Source organism: Sander vitreus, chromosome 8 (assembly GCF_031162955.1).
Source record: "Sander vitreus isolate 19-12246 chromosome 8, sanVit1, whole genome shotgun sequence".
NCBI lineage: Eukaryota > Metazoa > Chordata > Actinopteri > Perciformes > Percidae > Sander > Sander vitreus.
This window is the reverse complement of record NC_135862.1, coordinates 7,967,245-7,992,303: the sequence shown is the minus strand read 5'-3', so window position 1 is coordinate 7,992,303 and position 25,059 is coordinate 7,967,245. Positions and strand designations below refer to the sequence as shown.

The 25,059-nt window shown below is 40.7% G+C and overlaps 1 protein-coding gene across 3 annotated transcripts in view; it reads left to right on the top strand.

The window, feature by feature from the left end:
* Positions 1 to 25,059, top strand: part of pik3c2a (phosphatidylinositol-4-phosphate 3-kinase, catalytic subunit type 2 alpha) — a 45,446-nt gene that overhangs the window by 10,138 nt on the left and 10,249 nt on the right. For 2 of the 3 annotated variants that reach the window (XM_078256583.1, XM_078256584.1), the window contains exons 3-20: positions 7,662 to 7,759; positions 9,296 to 9,456; positions 12,938 to 13,058; positions 14,136 to 14,247; positions 14,511 to 14,590; positions 15,018 to 15,081; positions 15,878 to 16,024; positions 16,123 to 16,156; positions 16,518 to 16,758; positions 19,314 to 19,436; positions 19,549 to 19,716; positions 19,957 to 20,074; positions 20,318 to 20,457; positions 23,044 to 23,235; positions 23,485 to 23,578; positions 23,770 to 23,864; positions 24,500 to 24,680; positions 24,785 to 24,889. In XM_078256583.1, coding sequence (XP_078112709.1) covers positions 7,662 to 7,759; positions 9,296 to 9,456; positions 12,938 to 13,058; positions 14,136 to 14,247; positions 14,511 to 14,590; positions 15,018 to 15,081; positions 15,878 to 16,024; positions 16,123 to 16,156; positions 16,518 to 16,758; positions 19,314 to 19,436; positions 19,549 to 19,716; positions 19,957 to 20,074; positions 20,318 to 20,457; positions 23,044 to 23,235; positions 23,485 to 23,578; positions 23,770 to 23,864; positions 24,500 to 24,680; positions 24,785 to 24,889 — 2,274 coding nt within the window. Of the gene's footprint in view, positions 1 to 2,134; positions 2,221 to 7,661; positions 7,760 to 9,295; positions 9,457 to 12,937; positions 13,059 to 14,135; positions 14,248 to 14,510; positions 14,591 to 15,017; positions 15,082 to 15,877; positions 16,025 to 16,122; positions 16,157 to 16,517; positions 16,759 to 19,313; positions 19,437 to 19,548; positions 19,717 to 19,956; positions 20,075 to 20,317; positions 20,458 to 23,043; positions 23,236 to 23,484; positions 23,579 to 23,769; positions 23,865 to 24,499; positions 24,681 to 24,784; positions 24,890 to 25,059 lie in introns of those variants that run through there. The other variant, XM_078256585.1, reaches the window with a different exon arrangement.

The following is a 25,059-nucleotide window of genomic DNA, read 5'->3' as shown; positions in this document are numbered from 1 at the left end:
AAATAGATTTGTAACTAGTTTGAGCTAGTTAAACCTTGTGTGTTAAAATGTATCTTGTTTTATTGTTATCAGAGTTTATCATTGGTATTATTGTTAAAAATGTAGAATGATTTTAAAAAGTCTATTGATGACTCCGTGGTACATTAATACATCATCCTGTTGGAGACTCCAGAAATATAAGATCTAGTGAGTTCCCAAAGAGTATTGCATTCATGAGCCGAGTAAGAAAATCCAACCCAAAGGGCATACAAAAAGCAATCATGGATGTTAGGATAATGTGAATCTGACAGGTTGACAGGAACTTGCTTTAAAAACGGTGCTGTTAAGAAAGCCAAGTCTTGTTAAACTGTTATTATACGTCATTATTATAATAGTAGATCGTAGAGCAATTACTTTATTGCACCAACTTCCCATCAATTAGTGTTAGCAACGACCGTAAACCCCCACCTCTGTTTTACACCAGATACAAATACCTGCTGTTACAACAAATGCAGTCTGCAGTGCAGGCTCATTCACTGGTGTTGAGTTACAGAACAGATCCAGACATCAGACACCCTTTGTTTCTCCATAGCCTCTTAACGCATTCTGAAATACTGGTTTGAGTCATATTGGGGTTTGCAATATAAAATAAGTGTAAACTATGTTTACATTACATCTCCACTAGCATAACTGGAAATAAAACAAAACATGTTTTCATTTGAGTCTAGTTGAGGATGCAAACGCTGCTCGGTTGCTGGCTGTAACCTTGTCAAATGTGGAGGAATTGATTTTGGATACAATCTTGTTACGAGTTGCACAATGTCACATGGTAATGGCGTCAGACTTACCATCCATAGCCAAACTTGGCTTAGCATGTGGCCTAATTGAAGCCTTTGAGGAATTGCCTGTAGGAAAATATATAATATAAAATATATTAAAGATGTAAACATTTCTATTGTATATTTTCTATATCGTATCTATCGCAATGTCGAAAAACCAGCGGCAGAACTATGTCACGGCAATATTTACGTCATTTGGACGACGCTTTACGTTCTGTTCCTTGCACGTTATGTTCATTTGGCACTAAATTGAAACTGAAAAAATTAGAAAATACTCTGTTTCATTTGTCAAGTATTTATTCAGACAGGAGTATACAAAATTGGCTTTACCATGTGGATATTTCATATAGACTATTTATTTATTTATTTATTTATTCATTCATTCATTCATTTATTGAATAAGTTGAAGTTGAATGCCTTTATTGTCATTGTACTTTACAATACAGCGAAATTAGGAGTGCTACTCCACTGGGTGCATACAATAAATACAATAGATAATCCTTACAGGACATATAAAACAATTAAAAACCGTAACAGCCCTAATTAAAAGGAACCAATTTTCTTTTATCTACCCACAAACATGAGTTTAATTCCTACGACACAGAAAAGTAGATGTAAAAGTGGACAAATTCAACCAGCATTGCCCTAGGCATGATGTAATTTGTTCGCCCTGTTTTACTCCCAGAGATGTTTTTTTTTTTTTTTTTTTTTATTATTATTTTTTCCAAGATTAGTGTTTGGATGTCAGTAAGTCAACTCGAAGTTGAGCCAAGTCTTGTTGTGGTTGGCAAGATTGTAGTGTAAGATGTGGTAGTATGGGCAGAGGTGTGTAAAATGGAACAAATAAGCTTGAACTGTGAGACTCTGAAGTCAGAACTGGGCTGTCTACTGTGGAGTCACCTCTACTGTATGTGTCATTCTGTTTCTCTTTGTTTAGTCTTGGTGTCTCTTTGTCTGTTATTCCCCCTTTCTCTTACTTTCTTTAAGTTTTGCTCCTTTCTTTTTTTCTCTATCAGTCTTCACAGTCTCTCAGTTCATTCCTTCACCTCTATCACTTTACTGGCATCAGTCTTCCTCCTTCCACTCACTGACTGGCTGTGGTGCCTGGCTACTTATCCCTTGCTTTGGCCTTTGGATATCAAGCTGTAGGTTGGCGATAATCAGCAGTCAAACAGATAGCTCTATCTGGAGTTCAGCCGTCCCGCCTCACAGCACCAACGCCTGTTCAGACCTGGCTCTTACTGTTTGTAAAGCAACACTGGATGTTAATGCGTCATTTACCACAAGTTGCCATGTCTAGGTTCGTAATACTTAATTGTTTCAAGAAGTGTAGTTCCACTTGATTCAGTGTTACTTGTTTTTTGGTTCGTGCAGTAGCCCTTTAAATCCAGCGGAAAAAATGGTAAGGATTTTAGTTAGATGTGATTGTCGACTGAATTCAGATATGCAAAAATATGGAAGGTGACGGAAAATGTAGTGCACGTTTGTTTGACCAACTAGCTATTCATCTATTTCATTTAAAAGTACCAGTTTTTCAGAAATATAATACTAAGGGTTTGCACATTATGACCGTGGTTAATGGAGATTATGATTATGTAATGAGCCAGATGCCCTAAACCAGTCAACTAGATTACATTTTGAGTAGTAGTGTTAAAACGCACTCTGAAGTATTTTGCTTGCTTGCCCTTTCATTGCAGATTACATGAGCATGTCTATGCCTGTATGTTCTTGCACTGTTCCTTTAAAATGTCCTGCGGGCTAATTTTTGTCTGAATTAGCCACTTTTATCTGAACGTGTGCTGTGAGTCAACGTCACAGTGTATACGTGTGAAACGTGAAAGTGTGCCAGCATGCACTGTGCATGCTTGCCAACCGAATCGCTCCTTTCCCCGCAGAAATAAAGACCTCCAGCAGCTCTTTTACATCTCTTACACCTACATACCATACCATTCCACTCCAGACTGCCGCTTTTTCTTTTATTATCATCTAATTACACCTTAAACACTAGTATGAGAATTTTGTTCCACCAGACAGATTGCAGGGTTAGAAAAGGTTGTAGTGCAGGGATTCCAGGTAACTGTGTTACTCACTGGGCGAGCAGCTCTATGTCTCACACAGACACATTGTGGAAGATGGAGTGAGGGCGCAGGTAATAATGCACATAAAAAAACCTAGCTGAAAAGTGTTAAAAAGTTAAATTTGGCAAGGTTTTAGAGCTTTTTCAAATTTGTCAGTCTGTCTCTTGACCATATTTATTTTTCAGCAAGGGCTGTTCAGTTTATCACAGGACTTGTTTTTTGTAGCCATCAGTCATTTCCTGATCGAAAGAAGAAGTTTATTTGTGTTTTACGAGCAGCAGCTTCTCACAGGCATTAATTCTCCTCGATGAAGCTGTATTCAAACGGAAGTGCTTAGAAAACGTTCACCCATGCAGCCAAAAACCTTTTAGCTGACAGTTATGGGTATTCACAACCCATTAAAATCAGTCTTCATCTCTTCAGTAAGTGCTGAATCAGCATTACAGCATTTCCCACACAAAGTTGTATTGTAAAAAAAAGAAGCCCGGAGCAACTGTAGTACATTTTGCTTGTACTGTGTTGAGACTTGCAGGTCATTTGCAGGATGAGTGTCAGATAAATGTCTGAATGTAGACGAAAACATTGGGTCAAGCTACTGACTTAGGCTACTGTTACTGTAAAAAAAACTTCTCAGAAATTGGACGTTTGAGCTTACAGTTAACTAACCATCACGTGTTGCTGTACACAGTTCTCGATTTTAAGAACTTGTAGGCTGTAGTCGCTAATGAATATTCAAGTGTAGGTTTCCTGTGGACAGTCTGGGGTAATTTTCATTAGGCTAGCACAGAGAGGTAAGGAGGTATCTAATGTCTAGATGTGTAGTGTAACTCAACACTGATGTTGGGCTTGGAATTACCAGCAGCCACCTGGCATGGCTGTAGTTGGTTGAGCCTTTTAGTTCTGCTACTGTACTCAGTCAGGCTTCCTGTGTGTCTTTGTCCCATGGGAGACACCACAAAGTTCCTCAAGCTAACCATGTTCAAGCTCATGTGTCTGTTAAGCGTGAGAGGCAACACAACAGTTTTTTGCAAAAACCTTTCTTCTGTTTTTTTATTTTTTTATTTTTTTTTTTTTTTAAATTTTTTTATGTCTGACCTTGATCAGCAGAAAGCACGAAAGGCCTTTTAAGAAATGTAGAGTAGAAGCATGTAAGCCTTGATTCAGATAGTGAAAACCTTGATAACCCAAGCTTACCAAATGGATCAAATTCTGATAATAAAAAGCGTAATTTCGGTGTGTGAATGATGATTGTGTGTGCGTACATGAGCAGGAATGTGCGGGCACCAGTACAAACGAAACATGGTGCTACTAGTGCTAAAAAAATTCCACAGGGTACGCCAAGTCCTCCGACCACGTCTGAAGGCTAAAGTGTTTATACCTGTTTCGAACAGCAAGTTTTGAAGCATACTGACACCTTCAGTCCCTGTCTCCAACACAAACTACAGCTGAAGAGCAGATTTCTAAAATGTTGTGTATCCATTTAAGAAAAAAATGCCAAAACATCATAATTCAATATGTTTAAAGGAACACGCCAGCACTGCTACTTGGGCGCATATTATGTATTATTATCAGCTGGAGCGTGCATTGTGTGCTTGTCTGACGCCAGTGTTTACAGAACGTTATTGTTCAGCTGTGTGGACGCTCACATCGTTCTAGTTCTAGTTATGGTTATAGTTATCGTTACCGGTGTGGACGGGCCTTAACAGTCCTCTTCAGTCAACCACGAGGTTAAGGTACCCAAGAAAAATAGCATGAATAGTTTTACGTCTGTGTCATTTTGTAGAAGCATGAATCGCATGTTTCATAATTGATTATGTCTCACTCTGGAGCGGAATGTGGCCAAGTAAGTGATGTAGGAGACACTCAGGACAAAACACTTCTTTTCCAGACCTGAATATAGACATTTGTCAGGATGGTTATATCAGAGTTTGGAAAAATAAGTTGTCTAATAGTTTGGAAAAATCCATTAAGGAATCCATCATGAGAAACTTGGAAGACTGAAAAGACTCAGCGCTACACATTCTTACAACTGACCTTTGTGGATTATAGTCATCTCTGTTTAGATTTGTGTCATTAACAAGCTCAAACTACTGGTCACATACCACAGTTCACCCAGCATGGCCGGCCATCATTATGGTTATAATCTTCCTTTATGTTGTACAGTGTGTTCCCAGTATTACAGTCAGTACAGTGACACATAATACATCTATGTGTCACATGACACATCCGTGAAAGCAGAGAAAGGATGAAGGATTAGTCAAGTCTGGATCATAGGAAGCCTTTCCTTTCCCATGACTTCAGACACCAGGAGCTCTCCGTCCGACTCCAACAAAATCGATAGAGTGAAACAAAAACGGGCCTGTCCCACTGTACACCCTGGTGTGTGTGTGTGTGTGTGTGTGTGTGTGTGTGTGTGTGTTGTGACGTGACCATCAGCTAACACAACCTCATTGGATTATCTGCCCATGATTGTTTTTGCTGAAGCAATCCTCACTCTAAACATAAACACCGCTAATGTTCTAATGTTTTCTCTTAGTCTCTCTATCGTCTCTCTCCCTCTTTGACCCCTCTGTTCTTTTTTTGTATCTCTACCCCGCTGTTTTATTTTCTGTCTCTCCCCGTCTCTGTCGCCTCACTCTGTTTATTGATTTCTCTGTTTTGTTTTTGTTAATCTTCAAATATAGAGTGATATGTGCAAATAATCATATTGAACCACGAACAGCATTTTGGAGGCTAGTCTGCAAAAAAAATTTAACATTTGAGACAGAGGTTTTGCAGGCAGGAGCCCAGTCTCTTCTCTTTCTTGCTGGGAGATGCAGGTGGTTTGATGTCAGACTTGGCCTCCTTTCTAAGCTCCACATGCTGACTTAGAGATTTCTATCTCCTCATGTTATGTCAGGTCAGCTCAGCACTTTGAACAAAACTCCTGGGGCTGCACAATTATGTGCCAAATGATATCTCAGATTAACCTACTGGATGTTGAGATCTTGGTAATAAGGTTGCCGTTTTTGTTGTTGTTGGCATTTTGCCTTTAGTTGACAGGAAACAAGGGAGTCAAACCGAGGTCATAATAGTTATATTGTATGTGTCTTAAACACTTGGCCACCACCCCAGGGTTGATTAGTTACTGAGGGGCCGGATTGTTTGACTGTATTTTGTGTTGACCTGAAACAATGAATCGATCAACAGAATATTAATTCACAACTATTTTAGTAAGCGATTAATTGTTTGAATCATTTTTTTTAGGCAGAAATGCCAAACATTCTTTGGTTCTAGCTTCTCCAATGTAAGGAGTTGCTGCTTTTCTTTCTTTTCTTTTTTTTTTTTTTATATTTTTAATTTTTAATTGTTGTTCAATTGTCAGTTGAAACAAAAGTCACCTTGGGGTCTGGGAAAACTGCGATTGTCCTCTTTCACTATTTTCTGACATTTAATACACCAAATAATTAACCGGTTAATCAATAAAATAATCGTCATCGTCAATATTGTTGTTAGTTACAGCCCTAGTTTTGTGTCTCTAATACGAATCCATATGATCTTTACTGCTAACCCTAATCCTAACACTACACATTTTAAGTGATTCACTTTTTAGGATAGGGTCTGGTGGTAGTAACATGAAATGATATCTTAACTGGCTGAGGTGTGATTCCAAAAACAAATTGAGGACAGAAAAATATCTACAAATTGTACTGGGCCTTTAATGCATTGCATGAGCACCAGTGAGACTGTATAAAACCCTCAAAATGAATTGCAAGAGCAACTGTTAAACTGAAGCAGGTGTTTTGTTTGTTGTTTTGGTGAAAGGGAATTACTTTCTAGAAGCTAGGTTGACCTGACACTTAACACATTGTGACAAAAAAAAAAAAACTTTTAGGAAGTTTTGTCTCGTTGTTCCGTTTGATTGTCATTGCACGTGAAAAGTAAGCTGTACATCCCCCTGAGCTCTTCAAAAAACGTTTGGTTCAAAATGTCCCAGAAGTCTTTGAGGGGAGAAATAAACTATTATTGTGACATTCCAAACATTTCCTTTACCCTCTCCCTTTTCTTCCCTGAGTGATGTCAGAGTCACAGATTCCCAATGACCATGACAGAGCACTTTTGCATGTGGTCCAGAGCCTGGTGCAGGAAGGGGCGGGGCTCTTTCACTTCTCATTTCCTGTGCCGCAGGAAGCGCATTCCTTAGCTGCTGGCAATAAAAAAAAAAAAGAGTGTAACTGCAAGTTCCCAGCAACAGGGCAGCCTCCAGGAATGTCTCTGTCTGTCTGTCTGTCTGTGAGTGATTAAAATGATGAAAATGTTTTGGTAAGACAGACTTTTTCCAATATAGGAAAAAGCCAGCTCTGCCTCTGGAGTGTATCATTGTTATTGTGTGTGCCAGAGTTTTAATCAAAATTTACGCTTAAAAACCTGAACCTAATTAAATGTTAAACTAATGTTTTTTTTCACAATTCAAGAGACCTCTGTGTGTGTTTCTTTGTGTCAAGCCTTTGCCCTTGCTGACGTATTTATTCCCTTGGTAGTATTCATAGCTCTGAGGTGTTTTTAATCGAGCTACTCCTTGTTATCTACAACCAGATCTGTTAAACTGATATGACCTAATATGTGTTGGGCAGCCCATAAATGACACACAGCCACTCATTGTCTTTGTGTCCTGCCTGTCTCCATCTGGTCTGCTTCTGTTTGACGGATGTAAGCGTCTTACTCATATGTATTTTTCTAGTTCCCTGACACTCTGTGTGTGTGTCTGACTTTTTTGCTCCTGTAGGACAAGGGAAATGGAAAAGGTTTGGTGAAGAATGCAGCCCTGGAAGAACAGGACGCTCAAAACCTGGAGGTTGTCGCCTTCCGTGAAGACGTAGCAACGTAAGAGTCTTCCTGTTGGCGTGAAAATAAAGCCTTCCTTTGACTATTCTTGACCTTTTTTGCTCATTTGAGTGTGTTGCAACTTTTTTGACGTTAATAATGACATTTTATCGATGCACAAACTCACATTGAGCACACTGCAGTTCTACACCTTCCAACTTGTGCCACCTATATAGAAAAAGAAACTAATAACCGAGACAGTTTAGACCTTTGGATGGTGATGTTGCCCCCTACAGACAAGGGAACTAATATTCTAGTCTGACTCAGCTGATGTACAGTGCCTGCGCCAAATACGTCGGATGTCTCTCTGTTCTGCTATCTATTTTGCAAGGACAGCTGTGATTGGTTTAAAGTAATACAAACAAGCCAAAGCAAACCTTTACCATCAGCTGCGGAGATGTTTCAAGAATATTCTAACACTTGTGCCACCTGCAGGCAAGAAGTGTTACAGCTGCATTTGTTTTTCGTTCGTCATGCATTTTTTAGGTTTAACATTTAACAGTTGTACTAGCTGTTAGCTAAATGTTCAATAAAAATAGAACATTATTGCCAATGCTAGATTCATCATCTGAAAATCCTGAATGTGTGTACCAAAATGTGTGCCAATATATCCAGTAGATGTTGGACCTGCTTAGACCTGCTAGTGGTGCTTGAGGAAAAGTCACCAAAATGGATCACCAAAGTCATTTTAGGATTCACCACCTGGGCACCATGAATGCCTGTATAAGATGGTCATGGCAAAGTCAGGCGTAGTTGTTGAGATATTTCAGTCGAAACCAAAGTAGTGGACTGAGACCAACATTGACATCCCTAGAGCCATGACGCTAGCATGGATAAAGATAGCATTTTGTTTTCCTTGTTTGTATGTGAGTGTAAGGCAAACTTACATATTTTTCTGCATATATACACGTAATTGCATGTTTTGCTACTCCGTTTGTTTCCTGAGCCTGTACAGAATCTCTTACTCCAGTAGTTAGTTTGGGTGGAGTGATGATGAAGCTGCGCTCAGGGAATTCACTTCCATTTCGATAAAACCCGCTTGTTGGTTCACACTCGCTCTACATAGTTTGCAATTATGAGTAACTTAACCTCCCATAAGAGTGTAAATGAAGAAAATGTAAAAATAATTCCATTGTGTTTTCATCATCTTTTACCCTCCCAACTACCCGAGCCAAGAGTATCACAGAGACAACATCAGAGGCAGAGTGATGCCTTATTGTGCATCAAGGCTATTTTCAGTAGAAATGGTGAATTTCAATTGATTTTATATAACCTTATCAGTGTACATATGAATACCATTTTATTTTTTTTATTTTATTTATTTTTTTATTCAGATTTGCTTTTCCTCCTCTCTTTCTTCCCTCCATCCAGTTTTCTTGTTAGACTGCACATGATGGATCCAATATTCTCATCCAAGCAATCTGATCTGTATGTCAGGCTTGCTCTGGCTGCCCCTGATGTTTTCACTGGCTAAATAGGCCAAAATACTGAAAAAAGTGTTGACTCTTGTCTGTTGTGATTGTTTTTTTCTACCAGTCTGCGCTCCAAATTCCCTCATAGCGACGTGTCAACCAACCCGGGCTACGTCCTGAGCCCTGTCATTACCCAGAGAGACAGCGGAGGTGACAATAGCTGCTCTGTCAAGGTCTCCATTGAATTCTCAGAATCTCAGCAGCCTGTAACTTTCACCTGTGACGGTAAGCATCCAGTGACAAAAATGTCAATTATATGTACCAACTTGGAACCAGTTCTTAACAGGATTTTAAAAAAGAAAAAAAAGAGCATACAACAGATTTTACACCTAGTGCTACCAACTGTTGTGACACTAGAACATACTGAGCACAAATCCTGACGTCAGGAGATTTCCTTTGCTGAAATCTGCAAATTTCTAAAAGGGTTTGGATCATGAAAATGAAGCCATTTTAGCAGCCCTTATCCTTTGTATTTTAGAGATATAATTAGCTACTGTTTTAATGGTCATTACATTTAATCGCAAGAATAGCCCAGTGTTAAGAAATGCAGAAAATCCTCTAACAGATGGTACACAATCGCATTGAAGTCAGCCAAAAAAGGAACCTTGTACCCCTTTGCCGTTTAAGAGTGAGCAGCTCAGATTGCAGATATGAGAGCTCTGAAGGAGGAAACGACATTCACAGCTGCCAAACTCTTTACCCCCTCCCCACCTAATTTTTTTTCTGTTTCTTTTCATTTTTTTCTGTCGTGGGAAGTACACTACGTTCCTTTTTCCGCACAAATAAAGGTTTGTCCCCTCACCATGGAGTAGCCATGTTGGACAAAAGAGAGTGGAGACTGTATTTTTTTTTTTTCAAGGTTCAACCAAGCTCTTTGGTTTCCTTTCCTGTGTTTTGGGAGCTGTTATTGGCTAACCCCTCGTTATACTCACACAAAACTACAACCACGTTGATTGACATGTCTTTTGCGATATAAAAGCCAAGCACACTGGAGGCTGTTTGCCAGTCCAGTGGGGCGTTTTTGTTAGGCATATTATTCTAACAGTGTGACCAAGTTCACCACTGTCTAAGTGGGTCCCTGAAGTTCACTTCAGGGACCCACTTAGACAGTAGTGAACTTGGTCACTAAGTGTACAGTGTGTTTGTTTGTGTGTTGATGTAAGTCTAAGTTTATTGTATGTATATATACAACATTTTCCACCATCCTTGTTTCCTTGCAGCATCTCCTCATCCCTCTTTCTCTCCTCTTCCTTTCCGTCTTGCTCTGTTGTCCTAAGTCTCTGTTGGCCTAAGGTAAAGAATGATGTAGCTTTACAAGATTGGCCTAATAAATAGTTGAAGTACATTGCCCAACAGTCCAAAAAGTAGATTAGGATGAAACATATGTTGTTACTGCTCGTGTCATTCTATTGTTGAATCCTTGCCTTTAGCCGATTTCTAGAGAGCAGGCAGAATGAAAGACAATCAATTCTACCAGGGCTTGGCTAAGAACTACTGGGATTCTGGGGATTCCTAACATACTTTGACTGAGGAGGTGAGATGGAAGAAATGAGAGAGGGAAAAAGATAGAAATGCACAAAAAGAGAGAGAGAGAGAGAGAGAGAAAAGGAGAAAGGGAGAGAGAAATACAGAGGGAAGGAGTCGGGGTGGGGAACAGAGAAAAGGGGAAAGACCTGGCTTTATAAAGACAAACAGACATTAAAGGATAAGGTTTATGAAGAAAGAAGTTGTAAAGGTGATTAAAATTAGATTGAGACAGATTAAGAAAACGTGATGTATTGTAGAATTTATGACAGAGAGAAGAAATGCTGGGAGTTAGCTCAGGTTAATGTCTGAGGCTTTGAGGCTGTAGGTGAGGAGGGAACACCATCATGTTACTCGTTTCAGACGTGAGGACAAGCACTTCACTGATTGCAACTGAGTGTAAATTAAAGTAAGAGTTAAAAGCTGCAGCTGCCAATCCACCAAGAAGTTCTTAAGTTATTTGTCAAGGACAACAAGCTGATTTGTTGGTGTACTTTATGTAGCGTGACATGCAGGAGATTTCAGCTGCGAGGGAGAGTTCAGCATTAAAAAGATAAGCAATAAATGAGATAAGTTCTTAGCATGATGGAGTCACTAAAGCCGTTGCAGTATGCACTAATCATGCATTTCAGCCTTAAACGCTTAACATTTTCTATATATTGTAAGATTGTTCTTTTGCTTTTAATTATTGTTTTGCATTCGTGTCTTCTTTTGTCTCTCTGTGTCTGACAGTTGGACTTGTTACTGATGTCGAAATCTGTGTTTGCTCTGAGTCATGTAGGAATTAGATCATTCCTCTTTTACATCTGAAATACGTTGGTCCAGTGGATTTAACAAGTGCTGAGTGACTTTTGGCTTTATTCTGCCATCTCGCCAACCCTCACATTGTGAATCCTACACAACACTGATTGGCTACTCCCTAGTCGTGTGTGTGTGTGTGTGTGTGTGTGTGTGTGTGTGTGTGTGTGTGTGTGTGTGTGTGTGTGTGTGTGTGTGTGTGTCGTCAATATTTTTGCATGTGTCCATATGTGACACAGCCAACACCATTTCCCAACCATGTGTGAAATGGTTAACAGCATGCGATGGAGGAATTCTCTCCCCTTTTTAAAGTGGTGCCTTCAAAAATGCCTTGCTGGGAATTCCCTTACCACCTCAGAGCGCTAACAAAATGAGGGCATAGCCTGTCTAATTGCTTTTGTTACAAAATACTGCAACACATGTATAACCCGGGCGACCACCACCGCTGCCACACAGGCATACAGGTCCGTAAAGCTTAAACTACTGGTCTAACCGTTAATTCCTCCGAAGGGTGGAGATCTGTTATTGTTGTAGCCAGGGTGGTCTCTCTACCTGTGTGTCTATGTGAGCGTCTGTTAAGTAACCTGCTTGTGTGCTTAGGTCAAAGCTGAGATGTTTCTGTGTACTAAGTGTCTTTATCTGTCTTTGTATCTGTCTGCCCGTGTGTTTGTGTATTGGCAACGTTAAGGGTGTACTAAAACCTCTTTTAGAAGTAGCTAAACAGTAGCTAAACAGAATAATCTGCCGTGTATCAGGTGACCCAGTCTTCCCTTGGCCAGACACATCAGATATCGCAGCATACACAAACAACTAGAGCTGACCCTAAATCCCCCCCCATTTAATATTGTTCCACCACACACCGCTCTAATTCCTTTGATTCGAGAACAGGTTTGACACAAAACATTCAAAACATGGCAGGATGGTTTGCGGTTGGAGAGAAATTCCGATAAATGTAAGGTTCAGAGTTCAGTTCCCACAGCAGCAAATGGATGTCAATTTTAAATCCGTATCTTTTCTACTGTAAATTGTATGATATTGTAGCATGACATGATTGGCACTTGACCGCTGATCCCTCTAATAAAATGTGTGTATTGATGTATAATCTTGTTGTTTTAAGCATTTTAACTCAATCTCATTACGTCTTCTCTTTTTTGCCCTCTCCCATCATTCCCTTTCCTTCCGTCTCTTCATTCTCTCTTTTCACCAACCACTGATCCCTCCCTTCCCTCTGGCTTTTCCGTTTTGACTGCCCCTCCCTCACATTGGTCTCATGTGGTTCCCCTTTTCTCCATCAATATCCCCCCGTCACCCTCTGTCCCTCCCTCTCTGCCTCCATCACTGTCTTTTTCATCGTCCATCTCTCCGTCCTCTCCGCCCTCCTCAGTGAGTTCTCCAGTGGAGTTGCTGATCAGTCAGACTCTCTGCTGGGTCCATGATGACTTGAACCAGGTCGACTTCTCCAGCTACCTGCTCAAAGTCTGTGGCCAGGAGGAGGTGCTGCAGAAGTGAGTGCACACAAACAGACAGGTTATGTTGCTGCTGTTGGAAAAGAAAACATGCATCTCCAAAAGGGTAACATTTTAGGAATTGGGAGAAACAAATTGTCCCTGGCTGACTTGGTTTAGTTAATTATGAATAGAGTTTTGGTTTCATTTGTTTTGTTATGCCCTCAACTCTTCCCTCTCTCTAGCTTTTTTCTCTATCGCTCTTATCTTGGCATCCTCTCAAAATAATGTCCAAAGGAGACTGCCGGATGTTTCTATATCTTGCCCTGCGCACTCCTCCTACATGGAAATTCTCTTCTCCCTCTAATCTAAGATACATGGGAATGGTTACTCCCATGCCAGGATTTAAAGGCCCAGTACACCCAAATGTTCAAAGTTGCATAATTAGCCTGCCGTGACTATAACTGCTGAATAGATGAATGTCGTTCAGCAAACAATTACCTCATTGTTTCACCTTTAATCATAGCAAAGACAGCTCTCTCAGTATGGGGCCCAACGCTATGTATCATCTGCCAAATTCAAAATGTAGTTTGTTTAGTGAAAGTCCCCAGCCACACCAGTGCTAACCTGTTAAAACCATAGCAACTGAATGCCTTGTACATTTTACAGGTTTTGTCTGCTAGCTTCTCTAGGATAATAGGTTCCTGATTGGCTGAGTTTAAAGCCAACTTTGCACAGGATTGACTCTACGCAAAACATCTAAACTTGAGTAATTGAGGACAGACAATCTCCAAAAAATGACACTGTGGCTGAATCTGATTGGGTGATGGGTGTGCATTATTTTTCAAATAACCAAGCAGGCCTCAACACCTCAGTCAGTGACAAAAATAACAAACCAAATAATACTAACACAATGTAAATTGTTTGTTCCCCCAAATTATAGACTAAACACATATTATTTTACATTTATGGGAAGTGTCCATGGTGTAAGAGGGATAATCCACTCTGACTTCTGTTATGGATAGTATAACACTAAAGGAGTGTTTTTCCATTTTTTTCCCCAATAACTGCTTATTATTATCCTTAACATACAGTATGGTTTTCTTAACCTTGCCTCTCTGTTGCCCTGTGCCACAGTAAACACAGCCTAGGCAGCCATGAGTACGTCCAGAACTGCAGGAAGTGGGAGAATGAGATCACATTACAACTACTCTCTCACTCCACCATGAGAAGAGACTTGGCACGCGGTGTAAGTCACTCTATAAAGCTAACATATGAGCTCTTATAAACATTATAGTAGAAATTTTCTGAACTGTGACATAATACGTTGCTCGTTGTGCCACTAAGATTCATTTTTTAACTTTTGTCCCACTGCTGGAGACCTACGACACGTTATCCTCACTTGGTGAAATTATGCTCTTAGTGGTTTATAATAATAATGTATCACTGAGACTTGGTGCTTAGCTGTCATCATATCTGCTTGGTTGGTAAATCTTGACTGCTTTTGTTTAGGCGGAAGATGACAACTCTGTGGTAGATTTAGAGAAGCCCCTGGGCCAAGTGGAAAGGCCATTCAAGGAGAATGTCACCAGGTATGAGAGTCCTACACTGGTTTGGAAAATGTCAGAAAGAACATGTAGTTATGGATTTTGTTTTCTAGTTAAGAAATTATGTTATGAAGAAACATGATAGACTTAGTTTTCTTGTAGTTTCATCTCTAGTCTGGTCTATAAAATGCAGACCTAGTTTAAGTTAAATTTTTGATTGATGCGGAATTAATTAATAAGTAGGTTTCTGCCTTAGTTATACTATAATCTGTCTTCTACTCTATCTGTGCTGCCTCTAAATTATACACACAGTTTAATTGCTTAATGGCGGTCTCAAGTTATGTTCAGTTAACTAAAGTAAATTTTCTACATTCTGTCCCGATGCGATTAGCACTGACAAGATGTGAACCACAGTCAAAGTCCTTCTGTCATTTCATTCCTCACTTATCTCTCTTTGTGTGTCTTTTTGCAGACAAGGCCTGGCTGATTATTTAGAAGGCTATCATAATCAAGTCGACATCTGCCAACAAAATGAGGTATATGTCGCCTCTGTTCAGGCCTTCAAAGAAGAAGAAAATTGTTTTGATGATTTTCAGGTCTTTAGTTTGGAAAACAGTCTATTGTATTACCTGGTATTGTGCCGTAAACTCTTTGTCCGTCCCTCAGTGACTGTTTGTATACTGATAATGACAACATTAACTTATATGTGTGCAGCTAGTTATGTATCCACAGTAACTGTACCCTACTGAAATGTGTAGAAAGTATTGATTTTTAAAATGGAATTTTGTGTAGCTGCGGTGAATATTGAGAGTCCCACCTCCGATGCTACACCTAAATACAACATTTTCACTGAATAATATAATGCAAGGTTACCAAACAGTGTTTTCACATCTCCTGAAGGTTTTTGTGTTGATTCAAATACTTCACATACCATAAATGTTAGAATATGAGGACATTCCTGGAAGACAGGGTTTCGAGAAATAGTACATCTGGTTTTCAGCCAGTGAGTTATTGTGGAGTAATTGAATGCAGACTGAACCATAGCTAAACTACGCTCCGCCCTCAACCCATCTTAATCCTGATAATGAGCCTCGTACACACACAGTAGGCGGGTTTGAGTTTGAAATACTGTTTAGATGAGTCTGTTTGATGAATTGTTGGTGGTTGTCCTCTCACAGAGACCTCCTGATGTGTTGTGTTAAACAATGAGTTTCACTGTTTAAAGACGAGCTTAAAACAAAAGTACACATCAGGGGGATATCCCTTTTACAACAGGCTGGTATGAGCATGTGAAGATGTAATGCACAACCTGCTCTGTATCTCTGTTTTCAGAGTACCCAGTATAAGACTGTGGACCGGGTGGTGCAAACTTTGAAGAACCTATGCGGTGCTCTGGATGAGGTGGAGACCCAAGCCATTACAGAGGCCATCAAAAGGCTGCGACACTCCGTCAATTTACCCAGGACACGCTCACCCAAGGTGGGCTCTTGACACATACTGCATGCTTCACACATTCATGCATAGCATTGTTTAGATGTATGGATGTCTTTCTAAGACCAACATGTTTTGCTTTTTAGATGGGGTCCACATCGTCTGGTCAATCATCAAATGGTAAGTTCTGTACACACACACACACACACACACACACACACACACACACGTACAGTTACACTTTTGTTTGCCCATCATGGGCAACTTATTAAGTACCTGGGGGTAGCAGCATACAATTATGTATGTCACTGTGGCGTAAAGATACATATTGCAGACAAAAATACTCATCTGTAATATCTGTAAAATCAGACACATCTTTATCAAAGTCAGTGTCTGAAGTTGCTTTATTTTAGTGATGAAAAGGTTAGTAAAACCTATGTGGTTTATTCCGCTGCTAGTATCTTCCAATAACTGTTTGCAGTCCCAACAATTACCATGATATCGCTATGGCCTCACACCGATCCCTACCTGACTCCGACAGGTCACACCAGTCCAGTGGAGGAGGGCATGGCCTTACTGACACAGGCTGTCTATGACCTGGCCAAGCTCTACTTGCGCTCCTTCTGCCCCCCATCCCCCTCCTTCAGTTCACCTTCAGTGCCCCAAGCTGCAGACGGGGAAGGCGTAGAAGGGAAGAGCAGCAAAGAAGCTTCTGGCACCACAGACCACCTTCAGTTCACTCTGTTCGCCTTGCACGGCATCCCGGCCAACTGGGTCAGCAGGTAAACATTCAGAGGATGAAAATACTGTGGTTTCTATACTTCCCCTCAGGGTGTGCAGCCACATAGAGCATGTAGTTAGATGTATTTTGCAGTCTTTTGTGAAATGAAAACCGTTAATACTTGAAGTACTCTATCCTTTGCCGAAGGATAATCAAAGCCTTTATTCATGCATTTGTTCTTGCATGATCACCCACTTGTTCAGTATTATTAGTGCCACCCACATTTCACTGCACTTTTGCAAGATCAAAGATGAAGACAGAAGGCAGTACAGAATTAGAATTACCTTGTTTGCCAAGTACTTACAATTAGTGCAACAGCAGCAGCTTAAATGTACAAGCAACCACTCTAGATTAAGGTTTTATGATGTATTTTTAAGCAGCTAGGACCAAGGAGAGTATTTTTATAACATTAAAGCACAATCTTGCAGGTTGTGCTGTCACAGCACATAGTATTGTTTTCTTCGACTAAACAAACGGCTCCGGTGTTGCTCCCCACGTCTTATTTTTCCATGCCAGTGTCCAGTTTAACCCTGACTTTATCTCCTGTGTCTGGGCCACAGAGCTGAGACACATTTTCCATTCCCAGCTCTGTCACTCATCATTGACCTGGATCAGTATATTTCTGACGAGCCGTTCCACAGTTGCATAGGTTCTGAAAGTCTAGAAACAAAGGAATACAATGAAATTACACAGACAGGTGAATATGGGAAGATAATGTAACCAAATCAATTCAGTGCCACTTTCATTTCACTTATTGTCATCATGAAGACTAGTCATCAGCTAGACAAAAGACTTTGTTGTTCTATTGCCGAAGCACAACCATTTTATACATCACGATGAACGCCAACCAAAACCAAGCCTGGTCAAGAGATTAGGGTCAGATTAAAAGTGAAGCAGTTAAAAATAAAAAGGAACAGTAACCCTGAGTGTAAGAAGGAAGGTTTAGTTGTCTTAAGAACTGCTGCAGTCCCTTCCTTCCATGGTTATTTTCTAGTCGGCCAGAGAGGCCTTCATAAAGAGAGGAACTGCTTAATAACGGGCCTATTTACTCCACCGCAGCCTCTTCCTGCAGCTATTTTAAGACATCAACAAATATTGCTGCAGTGACAGTCATTCCAAAGATATTTTCCAAAAGTATTTAGCTCCTCACAACCCAAGGCCAGAGGGACCCAGCGAGAACAGTATTCTCCAGCCAGTATTTTGTTGTGGTGTTACTATAATGCCGCTTTATTGAGATCTGAGTGTTTGGCGTCGTTGTGGCTGGTGTGTTATCCATCTGGAGACTCCGTAGATGCCACGGCATTGCCAGCATTGAGACACCGTGACTTGTGGTGGGCCTGCCAACACAGATGGCACTGAGCAGTGGATCAAGCCTGTAGTAGTGAAATTATGTAACTTGTATTTTCACTCACCACTTGCATATGTATCTTTATTTGAAACGGAGGTTATTTTTGGATGTATGGTTGAGTTGTGCAACTAAATTAAATGCAGATTTTTACTACATCACATCTGGAAATATAATACCCTCTTGTCTTTACAGCAAAATATGCATACAACTTTCTCTTGAATTGTAATTATTGGAAGGTTTTTTCAATTAATGCAATAGTATAGAGGTAAGGTAATACATAGCTGTTTTACAGTATAGTTTTAAATCCTCTACACAGATATTCCACCCACACAGTGTTTTCACTTATTTTGCCTGATTAGACCTCTTCTCAGGACAATGTGGGAGTGTAGTTCCAACTGTACTTATACTGATATGGCAAGTGCAAATATTTGCTGTGAAAAAGGTCTATTAGTATATGGAGTTTGGTGACCTCTTGTGAGCCTCAGCATGGCTCTACCCATTTTGGAGCAGTGGTGGAGAAGCAAAGTTTTGACAGGAAGGTTGCTGGTTCAACACCTGGACTAGCAGGATAAATATAGGTATAGAAATTGACAAAATAGTGATTACCCTTGTCCCTCAGTATCAACACTGAGGTGCCCTTGAACGAGGCCCTTAACCTGCAGTGACCATAGTAATATAATAATAATAATATAATGTATGCAACTGTGTGACTGTAAAGGAGAGTTGTATATCATCTTAAAGCCGCTGCACAGCCACGTTCCACCCACACAGGTGTTTTCACTAATGTTGCCTGATTAACCTGTTTCTCAGGTCTGTGTGGGCAGGTGCAGAGTAGCTTCCCTGGATAAATAAATGTGAGAACCTGAGAATCACTGCGGTCTAATAAGAATTGCTGAAAGCACGTGTGTGGATGTTCAGGACCTAATAATACTAGGACTACATTGGCAGTCAGTGTTATGAGTGGTCTGATTTAGACAAATGGGTTGCTGGTTCAAGTCCTAAACTGATGGAAAGTCTGGTTGGGGTACATGAACAAGATGCTGCCCCCTTCCTTACTTACCTGAGTTGCTCTTGAGCAAGGTTTTTGTCAAATCTACTGGCTGTATAAATATCTGATAGAGCCTCTGATGAGTCACAGCCACATACAGTATGTGTACCTAAAGACCTGTGGGCACAGTAGAAATACTTATTGTGTTGTTTTGTTGCAGTTATGAGAAGTACTTCCTGATGTGTTCCCTCACCCACAATGGCAAGAACCTGTTTAAACCGGTCCAGTCCAAGAGAGTGGGCACATACAAAAGCTTCTTCTACCACATCAAATGGGACGAACTGTGAGTTGCCTTGGCCCCTCTCCTCTCCTCTCCGACTTTTCCCTAACAACAACAACAACATGCTGTTTGTACTGTCTTTCCATGCAGCTAACACTGTCCTTGTCTCTCCAAGGATCAACTTCCCCATAGCAGTAGCTGTTCTCCCATTGGAGTCCATACTGAGCCTGACTCTGTTCGGGGTGCTGAATGAGAATGCCAGCGGCTCCCCAGACTCCAACAAACAGAGGAAAGCTCCAGAGCTGCTAGGCAAAGTCTCTATGCCGCTCTTTGACTTCAGACGGTGAGGAGAGAGGAACAGCTGGTGGTGGCTGGTCATGTTTTTGTGTGCCATTTGAGTAGATGCCCCACTTGTAATACAATATGAAATCACTCAGTTATGAAAGATGTATTGAAAATAGGCAGTGCACATTGGTCAGTCAGCAGGAATTAAGTACTTGTTTTACTGGCTGTTTATTAGATTGCTTAACCCTGATTGTTTTGTTGTTGTAGTTTATTGTGTGTATGTGACTGTGTTTTGCAGGGTGCTTGCCAAAGGCAGCAGGTTGTTGTGTCTGTGGACTTCTGCCCAGGGAGCTGCTGCTGCCGCCGGCTCTACAGGCAACCGCAAAAGGGTGTCTGCAGAGAGAATAGTACTACAGGTTGGTGGTGGTGCTAGGAGCATAAGTAGTTGTAGGGGATTTAGTAGTTGCAAGGAGCAAGCATGGAATTTTATAATTTTACGGACAAGGCCATTTGGTCTTTGTTTCTGTCAAAAAAGTTTGTCCCCCAGTTACCGCCTTACAAATAAGAAACATAGGGCATCTGTGAAATGGGTATTCTTAAATTACAGTTACTGTAATGGAATAAACTGATCCCAAGTCTGGTATTTGTGTTACCGTCAGGTGGACTTCCCCAACTCAGCGTTGGACGTTTTATACGTGGGACCCAAGGAAGAGCCCAGACCTGAGCATACACTGGAGGAGCTAGATCCTGATCTACGACGCAAACTGGAGAAAATCTGCAGTCGAGCTTCTAATTTCGGGTAAGAGAATCTGCCTCATGTTTACAGAACTACTGTATTACGAGAAATTACAATCTGATAGTAGATTTCGAACAATAAATGTGTCAGCCTTTTCTGCTTTTTCCCTTCACTTCAGTTGGTTTACAGGACTGATTATAAATAAAAGCACTGACATCAGTAAAGCTAATTTTTCGCATCATTTGAGCAAAAAAAATTATAATAACTTTTCAGCATATTGTAATTCAAGTGGTAGCCAGACGCTCAAGGCTAAACTGTTAGATAAGAGAGACTTTATTGTTATACATCTACATACAGTTCATGTAGGAACGAAATTGTGTAAAAAAGTAGTCCAGTTTATTGTCCAGGGAGCAGACAATGTTGTCAGGACAGCTGGTCTGCTTGGGTTAGCCTTTAGCCTAGCACGAACACAGCCTCCTTTGTCGTGTTTACCTTCTCTCTCACTCAGCCTCCGTGTTCTGATGAGGTGTGAGAGGAAAACAGTAACACGGCAGAACAGCCGGTAGATTAGCCTAATGCTAACCCTAGCTCATAGCTGCAGCTATTTCAAGTTCATGTGTTCCATTTCACCTAGTGCCCTTGAGCAAGGCGCCGAACCCCCAACTCTCCATTTGTATACATGTATAGGTCCTGAGCATGTATGTATTTTAAGGCCTGTGTGTAATGTGTGTTACTAACAACAAAGTGAAAAGAGAAAATTGTAATTATTAATAAAGTATGTTTTAAAGAAAAAGTAGCTAACTAGAGCCTTGAATCACAGTATGATCTCAAAGGGCTTTACAAAGAAAGTGGGACGTCGTTGTCATAGAATTGCAGCTATATAACGGAATGTCATCGGGATAACGTTAATGATTAGTACTCGTAAATGTTACTGTATGAAGCCGCTGTATACATGTGCTTGCCTCATGGGAGGGGCTGGACAGAGAGGTGACTGTGAGAGAGCTGCAGGAGGAGGTCTCACTCTACTTTCTCTGGCGTTTCTTTAAATTCTACCTCCCCAGCTTTAATGCCACTAGAGAGGTGGGCTAATGTTGCTCAGCTTGATGTGCAAAACAGACCTGCTTCTTGTACAAACACAAAAAGCTCGAAGCAACTGCTGGATAGTGTAGTAAGTTCTCAAATTTTGATTAAAATGAGCATGAGTCATAAACAACAAAATATGATATTGAATTTTTGCAACTTGCCACCATGTGGATAACTGAGTCTAAGGCCATGTGCAAGAAAACATTACTAAGTTTGAGTGTCAGTGTTTGTCATTGACTCAAAACCACACTTTTGAACACTTTTAATGTTGAGTATACTGTATGTGCTTCCAAATTATAATTGTAGTCAATTGACTGCTGTTTGGGCGTTTTGTAGACTTAAAGTACTCTGCGTTATGAGTAACAGTATTTCTGGTTAGATTTATCCCCTTCAGCAGACAGCTTTTTGTCCATCTCTCAGCCCACCCGAAATCCGTTGGACTTACTAGATTTGAAAAGAGATTTTAAAAGATGCCACTGACTTGCCAGCCACAGCTCCCCATAAACGCCTGTATGTTGTCTGCTCCAGTGTGTCTGTTCTCTTCCAGCTGCTCCAGGCCCAGCTAAATGCTCTCTTATGCCTGCTGCCAGCCAAATCTCTTCCACTCTGCCAACACCCATAAGACTCAACCGGCACTTTAGCACAGAGCGCTCTCTCACTGGGCTCTCACCGCCTGCTTTCTGTACTGCCCATTCATCTCTCTAGCCTCTGTGGGCACAAGACTTGTGGAACTGCAGTTTCACTGATCGGTCATGTGTGTGATATTCCATCAATCGCCGAAGAACAAATGCACATTTTTATTTCCTACGGGCAGATCAGAGATTCAGAGAGGCAAATGCTAGCTAACAGAGATATTTAACCTCAAATCCTTTGCTTAAAGCACTGCTTTAAAAAGTGACATTGTGGCGCCACAGACATACTTTGGGTTCCATAGTGCACACTCTCACACTTATGGACAGGACACTAGCCAAGAAATTTCACACTTGTTCAATGGTGTTAAATAAATGGTGTTCCCTTGTGTGGTTTGTTAAGTGGCATGACTCTTAAGTCTCAAGATATGATTGTATTCTCGCACCTTTATTTGCCAACAAAAGGTTATCTGAACAGTGACCATGTCAGCTCTTTTATTTTTTCAATGAGTTTCCCATTTCCAAACACTCAAGTCATCCTGAATAACTAGTCTAACACTTATGACCACTGAGGATTTCATCTGAAGATGGTGGAAGTTCTTCCTATGGTGTTTATATTTCTTGCCTAAATGTACATTGAGTTGCAGTTCTTAAACAACACGTGAACATTATTGTTGATCTTGCAAAGTAAACCCGTCACTTGGAGTCGATTTTTTTAAATATTTTCTGTAAGTTTATTTACAGTGTTGAAACCTAGAGGTAGTTTTTAAACACTGAAAGACAACATGACAAATTTGATTTAGATAAATCTCATAATGATACAGAACTCGAAAATCCAGGTGAAAATCACATTTGTGGGTGCAGTTTATTTACTTATTTTTTTGCAAATACCATCCCATCCATCTTCCCTCTCCGTCTGTTTTCGCTCCGTCTCAAGGCTGAAGCGGGCAGACCACCAGATCCTATGGGACCATCGGCTCCACTGTCGGAAGGACCACCCCAGCAGCCTCCCCAAGGTGCTGGCCAGTGCGCCCAGCTGGGACTGGGCCAGCATGGCTCACATCCACTCCCTTCTGCATCACTGGCCCCCTCTTCCCCCCGTCACTGCGCTAGAGCTACTCGACTCAAAGTATGTTCTGTGTTCAACACTCAAACACACATTTGGTCTATGGCACCGCAAGTCCTTAAGAAATTTAAAATGATTTGAATATTAAAAAAAGTTTATTCAAAGTATATATATATATATATATATCTACCAGGTAAAACGTTTTAATAATAATAATAATAGTCTTCCATTACTGTATAAAATACAGTGTAGGGTTAGTACAGGGTTATTTTTTTGGTCAATATAATAATAATAAAGTGTGTGTGTGTGTAGGTTTGCAGATACAGAAGTGAGAAATGTGGCTGTTAGTTGGATTGAGAAGAGCAGTGACGATGAGCTGGCTGACTACCTGCCACAGCTAGTACAGGTGAAACTCGGCTAAAAAGACACACACAAACACATACTCCACATGCAATTTCACAATGCTCACTCTCACGTGTTCATTCACCCAGTCATTCACTTATTACTCAACTTGTCTCTCTCATGTATTCACCGTCTTTTACTCTCAATTCTTCCATCTATCATGATGAGTCATCTTTCTTTTTTGTCTCTCAACAGGCATTAAAGTTTGAGTGTCACCTAAAGAATGCCCTCGTCATGTTGCTGCTGTCCAGAGCACAAGGCAACATCAACATTGCCCACTACCTCTACTGGTGAGTTTGCATCAGCACTATAAAACAGCCACCAGCTGTCCGAGCTGTTTCCTAACCAACAACTGAAAGGAAATGTTGCAAAAAATAGTCGGATACGTGCTGAAGTGAATAAAGCGGCTTTCAGAAGATCTGAAAAAAACATCCATCAGAAAAAGCTGATGGATGTTTTTCAAGACACGTTGAGCACCAAAATAAATACACTTGGTAATGTGTTTACATTGCTGTTTATATCACTATTTATCAAACCTATCTTACCAAAAGGTTGCCTAATTTCCTGTGTTATTCAGTGGCTTGTAGGAATGGCCATACAGCATTTTGCCTTTATTTGCCCATTACGAGGGTCCTTTAAATTCCTTAGTAACACTAAGAGATGCCTTGTCATTAATAACCTTTTATATGATGATCTCAGTGCTGAGGCTTTTTGTAGACAATTTAAAAATAGTACTGTAGGTTACCTGTTGAATCCAACTCCCAGCACTGAACCAAGTTGTTACTGAGTTGGAAATCAGGAAGAAGAAGAATTTTACATGATTTTAAGCAATTTGATGCTGATCACACTTTTACGGGAAAGTGACCATTCGTGAAAGATAGTGTCCAATAAAGTTTGGCTGTTGTGATGTGTGTAATGGCTGCAGGCTGCTGAAGGACGCGGTGCAGGATCCTGCCTTCGGACAGCGCTATGAGCGGGTGCTGGGTGCCCTGCTGTGTCTGTGTGGAGTCAAGCTGAGGGCGGAGCTGGAGAAGCAGACTCACCTGGTCACCCTGCTAGGAGCCGTGGCCGAGAGAGTCAGACAGGCTGGGGGGTCTACACGACAGGTGTGTGTGTGTGTGTGTGTGTGTGTGAGATCTGACTGTAATATTTACAAAATTGTGTATGTGCACGTGTTCTAGCATTTCTATGTGTGTTTTTGTGTGTTCAGGTGGCGCTGCAGGAGGGCCTTGAAAATGTTCAGAACTTTTTTCAGAGGAACAGCTGCCGGATGCCCCTCAGCCCCAGCCTCGTGGCCAAGGAGCTAAACATCAAGGTAACACACACACACACACATAAAGGCCATATATAATGAGAGGTTGTCAATTTGTCATAAAAAAAACTACGCACTATTCAGTTATTCTTTATAATTGGATTTAGTTCAATACACCTTTCTCGCCACACTGGATGTACCCGATCCACAAAGAATAAGCAGTAGTGAATTCA